The sequence below is a fragment of the Eriocheir sinensis genome, chromosome 14, assembly GCF_024679095.1.
Source record: "Eriocheir sinensis breed Jianghai 21 chromosome 14, ASM2467909v1, whole genome shotgun sequence".
NCBI classification, from domain to species: Eukaryota; Metazoa; Arthropoda; class Malacostraca; order Decapoda; family Varunidae; genus Eriocheir; species Eriocheir sinensis.
The window spans coordinates 9,846,624-9,853,613 of record NC_066522.1 but is presented as its reverse complement, the minus strand read 5'-3'; the positions used below and the strand labels follow the sequence as shown (position 1 = coordinate 9,853,613).

The 6,990-nt window shown below is 43.1% G+C and overlaps 1 protein-coding gene across 2 annotated transcripts in view; it reads right to left on the bottom strand.

Annotated features, from left to right (window-relative positions):
- Positions 1 to 5,665: 5,665 nt before the first annotated feature.
- Positions 5,666 to 6,990, bottom strand: part of LOC126998424 (phenoloxidase-activating enzyme-like) — a 38,210-nt gene continuing 36,885 nt past the window's right edge. Inside the window, exon 11 of one of the 2 annotated variants that reach the window (XM_050860090.1) lies at positions 5,666 to 6,924. In XM_050860090.1, coding sequence (XP_050716047.1) covers positions 6,724 to 6,924 — 201 coding nt within the window. In that variant the 3' untranslated portion in view covers positions 5,666 to 6,723. The remainder of the gene's footprint in view (positions 6,925 to 6,990) is intronic. The other variant, XM_050860091.1, reaches the window with a different exon arrangement.

Sequence of the window (6,990 nt, the reverse complement as noted above, 5' to 3'; positions counted from 1 at the left end):
GTGAAAAGGTAGGATGATATGAGACACAATGGCACGGGAGAGGAAAGAAAGGAAATAGAAAAGACGTGGAGAAGCAAGCAGGAAAGGAGGAGGGGAATGGAAAGGAAAAAAAAAAGGAAGCAAGGGGAAGAAAGGAATGAAAAGGAAGGGATACGGAAAGGAGAGGGAGAGGAAGGATACGAGTGATAGGGAATGGAAAGAGAGGGAAGGCTAAGAAAATGGGGTGATATTGAAAGGGAGGAGAAAGGAAACGAAAAGGCAGGTTGTGCGGAAAGGAGAGAGAAAGGAAGGATACGAGTGATAGGGAAGGGAGAGAGGGAAGGGTAAGAAAAGGGGGTGATATTGAAAGGGAAGAGAAAGGAAACGAAAAGGCAGGTTGTGGTGTGGCGTGGCAGGAGACGGAATGGGATAAGAAAAAAGAGGAAGAGAAATATGTAACAGAATGGGAAGGGAAGAGAAGAGAAGACAAGGGAATGAAAGTGATAAAATTAGATAAGATGGGATGAAATATAATTAAACGAGGGGAGAAGGGAAGGAAGATGGAAAACGTAAAGGAAAAAAAAATTGTTGCAGAAAGAATGGATGGATGAACATATAGATAGAAGGAGGGATTATCTAGAGAATTATTTATAGACAGACAATAAGATAGAAGAATGGATAAGTAAATAGATATAAAGATAGATAAATAAATACATATACATTGAGAAGATAGGAGGGACAGAGATAGTAGAAAGGAATAAGAAGGGTAACGATGAAAGGGAAGGAAAAGCGAAGGATAGAGAGGGGAAAGAGTAGGGGGATATGGGATGGGATGACACGGGAAAGGAAAGAGAGGGAATGGAATAAATACGAAGAAGCAGAGTGGAAAGGAATTGTAAGGATGGAAGGGAAGGGAAGACGTGGAACAGAGAGGAGAAAGCGCACGATAGTAATGCGATGGGATGGAACAGGAGAGAGAGAGAGAGAGAGAGAGAGAGAGAGAGAGAGAGAGAGAGAGAGAGAGAGAGAGAGAGAGAGAGAGAGAGAGAGAGAGAGAGAGAGAGAGAGAGAGAGAGAGAGAGAGAGAGAGAGAGAGAGAGAGAGAGAGAGAGAGAGAGAGAGAGAGAGAGAGAGAGAGAGAGAGAGAGAGAGAGAGAGAGAGAGAGAGAGAGAGAGAGAGAGAGAGAGAGAGAGAGAGAGAGAGAGAGAGAGAGAGAGAGAGAGAGAGAGAGAGAGAGAGAGAGAGAGAGAGAGAGAGAGAGAGAGAGAGAGAGAGGAGAGAGAGAGAGAGAGAGACTACATGGAAGAGGGGATGAAGGGAAGGAGGAAGCAGGAAAAGTGAAGGTCTTGAAGATAGGAAAAGCGGAAGAGAGGAAGAAAGGAGAGAGAGGGAGACAGGGAGGGAGGGAAAGCTGGTTATGAAAGCGAAGAAAGGAAAAAAAAAAGTCATTGTGGAAGGAGATAGAGCATAAAAAAATGGTAGATTGGTAGAGAAAGAAAGAGAGAGATGAAGGAAGGTCTTGAAGTTTGGGAGGGAGGAAGGAAGAGACAGGGAGGGAGGGAAATATGGTTATGAAAGCGAAGGAAAGGAAAACAAATAGGTTATGAAAGGAAAGAGGAAGCAAGTAAAAGGAAGGTCTTGAAGATAGGGAGGGAGGAAAGGAGAGAGGAAAAGAGAGATAGGGAGGGAAGAAAAGGTGGATAAGAAAGCGAAGAAAGAAAGAAAATAATAATAGTGTAAGGAGATAAAAAAAAAAATTAGTTTGAGGAGAGAATTTTTTTTCTTCAAGAGATAGTATAAATGGGCAGGGAAGGAAAAGGAGGATTAGGAGAAGAAAGGAAGGAGGAGAAATAAAAGAGAAAAGGAAGAAAAGAAAAAAAATAGTAATGGAAGAAGGACATAGAACAGAAAAAAATGGAAAGTTAGTGAAGAGAGAAAACAAAAAGGAAAGATTCAGAGGAGGATATAAAAGGGGAGGGGGGGAGGGGCTGGGGGAACGAAGAGCAGGAATAGAGGTAGAAAGGAAGGAAGTGAAATAAAAGATAAAAGAAGTGGAGGGAATAGAAGAGGATAAACTGGATTAAAGGAAGCAAGAGGAAGGAAAGAGAAGGGAGGGAATGAATAGAAAGTGGAGTGCTATATATACAAAGAAATAAATGAAACAGGGAAAAAGGAAGAGGAAAAAAAATAGAAAGGAGAAAGAAAAGGAAGGACACAAGGAAGAAGGAGTAACAGTAGGAGATCAAGGGAGATAAAAGAAGAGAATTGAAATGGAAGCAGGAAAGAAAGAACGGAAGTGAGGCAAGGAAAAGGAATAAAGAAAGAATAGAAAGACGAAAAAGGAACCAGGGTGACCTACAAAAAGGAATAAAAAAGAGAAGAAAGAAAGAAAAAAAAACATCCCCAGAGAACCCAAGGGAACATAAAGGAGTTTGTGATCACTGAGGAAAAAAGAAAGTAGTTATAATATTAATTCTGTGGGGATTCTCTCTCTCTCTCTCTCTCTCTCTCTCTCTCTCTCTCTCTCTCTCTCATATTTGCCTTCCCCTTCGTTGATTTCTTGTTACCGCCGGACAAGAGAGAGAGAGAGAGAGAGAGAGAGAGAGAGAGAGAGAGAATGTGTGTGTGTGTGTGTGTGTGTGTGTGTGTGGTGTGTGTGTGTGAGTCTGGCTCCATCCCAGTCACTTCTTTCCCTCCAAATCGTCTTAGAGCTGAGATACTCTTTGGGGAGTTTTCCCTGTGGATTTTTTCTTATATCTGCAGACCTCGCTATGAGCTAGTTTGTCAATATCTATCTCTCTCTCTCTCTCTCTCTCTCTCTCTCTATCTCTCTCTCTCTCTCTCTCTCTCTCTCTCTCTCTCTCTCTCTCTCTCTCTCTCTCTCTCTCTCTCCACTTGTTCTTTTTCTTGTTTGTTTGTTTTCCGTCTTTCATTACCATTGTTTTTCTTCACTTCTCTCTCTGATATTTTCTTTTCCTCTCATATCCACCTTTTCCTTGCTGTCATTATTCCTCCTCTTTTCTCATAAAACAACCATATTATCTTCCTTTTTTTTGCTTTTTTACTTTTATTTTTTTGTCCTATCCTCTCACTCTTGGCCCTTCTTCCCTCTTTCATCTTTTTGTTCTTCTTCCTCTCCTTTCCTCTTCTCTTCCTATCCTTTTACCCTTGCCCTTCCTTCCACATCATCTTTCTCCTCCCCTCTTCTTCTTCATCGTCTTGCTCTTCTTCCTCTCCTCTCCTCTTCTTCAGCTTCTTGCTCTTCTTCCTCTCTTATCCTCTTCTTCCGATCCTTAAACCCCTGACCTTTCTTCCACAGCACCTTCCTCATATTATCTTCTTCTTCTTCTTCTTCTTCTTGCTCCTCCTCGTCTTCCTCCTCCTCGCCATCTACTCAAAAATCCTCCTTGTCGACATTAACATAATTTATTCCTTTGCTCGTCCTTATATTAGTAACGCTGTAGACCAGGAATTAGCATTAGGGGTAGTTGTAGCAGCAGCAGTTGTAGTAGTAGTAGTAGTAGTAGTAGTAGTAGTAGTAGTAGTAGTAGTAGTAGAGGTAGTAGTAGTAGTAGTAGTAGTAGTTGTAGTGAAGATTATAGAGGAAGTAATCAATAGGAAAAAGAGAAGTAGACGAGATAGTAACAGTACGAGGAGAGGAGTAGAAGAAGGTGGATGAGGAAGGAAAATGTGGAGAAAATGATAGTTAGGAGGACGTGCAAAGTGATAGGCAAGATAATGACGGTAGAGTCTTGACCTTTTTTCTAATTGTCAGTGAAAGTCTTAGTTAATTGAAGGGCACATTTTTTAGCTCACTTGAAAGAAATCATACTTGTTTAGGTTAATTTATTTATCATATTTTTATTCCACATTTTATTCTTTTGTACTTTTCCCTAATGTTCTTATTTTTCCCCTTTGTCGAAGTTTTGAGCATGTCTTTCGAATTGTTATGGTTCTCCTTCTCCTCCTCCTCCTCCCTCTACTACTACGACTACTACTACTACTACTACTACTACTCTTCATTCTTCTATATTTCTTCCTCCTCTCCGTCCAGCTCCTCTGTTCTCCTCCTCTTCCTCCCTTCTAGTTTTCTTCCTCCTCCCCGTCCAGTTCCTCCTTCCCCCCCTCCTTCTCATCCTCCTCCTCCTTTTTTTTTCTTTTACGTCTTGGCCTATTGCGGAGGTAGGCTTCTTCCCGGTGGATCCTGATGATCGGTCCAAGGCTTCTTCCCGGTGGGGCCTGATGGTCGGCCCAGCCCGTTCTGGCGCAGGCGAGTGTTTATAGTGGCGCCATCTTGCATTGGCTCATGCTGCCCTCCCGGAGCTCATCTTTAATCCTAGAATCTAGAGTCTGGGATGATAGGTGGTCTTCTGGACAGCATGTGGGTAGTTTTAAGCCTACCTCTCCTCCTCCTCCTCCTCCTCCTCCTCCTCCTCCTCCTCCTTCCCTCTCTCTCCATTGAAGTTAAGTCCACCAACAGCCTTCATTAGAAAAATTGAGGATAGTAAAGGGCAGGCGATACTGTTATTTGAGAGAGAGAGAGAGAGAGAGAGAGAGAGAGAGAGAGAGAGAGAGAGAGAGAGAGAGAGAGAGAGAGAGAGAGAGACCTTCCATCCGATCGAGAGCCAGAGTTGAGTATTTCTGTTCCTCTCAAACGCCTTAATTTTTCATGCGAGGATTGATTTGCATATAAACTCGTCCATTCCTTTCACACGCCGGCGATTTACGTCACAAAAACCTTCAGAATACCAATGAATCATGGAGGAGGAGGAGGAGGAGAGGTGATTGAAAGTTTATCAGGATTACTCGGCAGAGGAATGGATATTGAGATGATATGAGGTAGATGAAGAGAAGGATAAAGAGGAGGAGGAGGAAGAGGAGGAGGAGGAGGAGGAGATTTAATACTCTTCCTTTTTACCTCATCTTGCTGTGTCCGTCTTTGAAGTCTGCTTGGGTCTGTCTGTCAGGCTGTCGATTTTTGGATCACTTCGCCTTTCTCTCTCAACACAAACGCAGAGAGAGAGAGAGAGAGAGAGAGAGAGAGAGAGAGAGAGAGAGAGAGAGAGAGAGAGAGAGAGAGACGAGACGAGACGAGACGAGACGAGACGAGACGAGACGAGACGAGACGAGACGAGACGAGACGAGACGAGACGAGACTATTTATCCATAGCCTTTTATTTTTTGCTTACTATTACATCCCTCCAATAATAAAATAATACCTTTCTTTTCCCTCGCCTGCCCATCACTCTCCTTCCTGCCGCCATTCTCCCTCTCGTCCTGGCTTTCGAGGTGTTGGGTGCACAATATGAACTTTTTGATGTACTGTAACAACTTTCCATTTATTTTCCTCTCCTGTCTGTCTGTCTTCTTCCTCCTGTCCCTGCTTTTCCATCTCGTCGAGGTGTTGCGTGCATATTGTAAACCTAATGATGTAACGCCTAAAATAATTAACTTTTTCCATAGTTTTTTTTTTCTTTTGACAAAGTACCAGGATTTTGGATATCGGTGCACCTTTTCATACTCTCCATATGCTTGTTTTTTTTATCTTTTGAATTAAATTATGGAAGGAAAACATAACACTCAATATACCTTGAATTGCTACTAATTTGTAATCAAATATGTAAAATCTCAGTTTGACAAGTGTTCTGATAAACATTTCATAACTATTATCAATGTGTCTGATAGGCGATAAACACAAGGGGTTTTCTACTTCGTCTTTATTTTTTACACTTTTTACATAAATTGCTTTCGCAGTATTTTCATCTGTTTTTCTTTGTGCTGGCATCATTTTACCCACAGCGGTGTGAAGGTTTAATGATGATGATATATTGCGTTTATTATTTTTCTTTTACAACCATTTTTTTCTCAGCCTCACTGCCGTCCCGCCGGACTCGCGGGACGCAGGAGCAGATTTCTCTATAAGTGATTTTCTGCCACTAGACCCTTCAAGCAGAGCCTTCAGAGATTAACATTATTTTTTTCCTTCTGTGTTTATCCTTCTCTGGTAACTTACTATATAGTCCCCCGTTTTTGCTCCTCAGTTCATGGTTGTGTCTTCTGGTCGTTCCAGTCACTGATGAGCCCCGTGAAGAAGACATATTGTACCGTGTTTCAGCTTTGATGTGCCGGTTCCTTGATGGGTCAGGGAGACAGCATGATCCATAGGACGTGTAGAAGTTGATTTTTTCCTTTGTATGTCATGGTCTTTAGCACTTAAGTCTTCAGGTCATGCCCCATGCAAGTACCGTTTCTTAATTCTTTATCGAACCAACGTTCCTTTGCTAAGAACGGAAGTGTTGTAGGGCACAGTGGACGCAGTGGTTAGCAATATTTATCTCTATCAGTTCAACCTTCGACAATCCAGTTTCTAAGAACTAGATTCAGAGTCTCCCTTTGCACATATAGGACCATAAGTAATGTGTCATGAATTGCCATTCTCTCCCCGTTGGGGCTGATGACACTGTGATCAGTTGACCTTATTTTCCTTGTTAATTTGATCATTTAAATATCCATTGTGTCTTCGGAAATTAATGTACGTGCTTCGCTAGAGACGAAAGTTAAATCTTCAGGAATTGCCGTCCGTCCCTTGCTAGTGACGTGACGGTCTTAGATCCCCGTAACCTTCTTTTCCTCGTGTCCATGTAAACGCCAAACAACCTGATATGCAAGTTGTCATCAAGAGTCAGCTCCCGTAACTCGCTCGAGATTCAAGTTACGCTTGCAAGGTTTGCCGCCGGTATACGCTAGGGCCGCAGGTGGTCCAAGATCCATGACAGGTAGTAGTTGACGTTGGTGTAAATGCCCTGAGTCTGGGGGGCGCCGCAGACCGTGGGGCCGCTGCTCACTATGCCCACCACGAAGTTGCGACCTGCGTTCTCCATGAGCAGCGGGCCGCCAGAGTCCGCCCTGCAGGAGTCCGCGCCCTCCCCGCCGGCACATATTACCTGGGGGAGGGAAGGAGAAGGGGAGGGAGCGAGGAAAACAGGAACGAAGGAGCAAGGGAAGGAGAG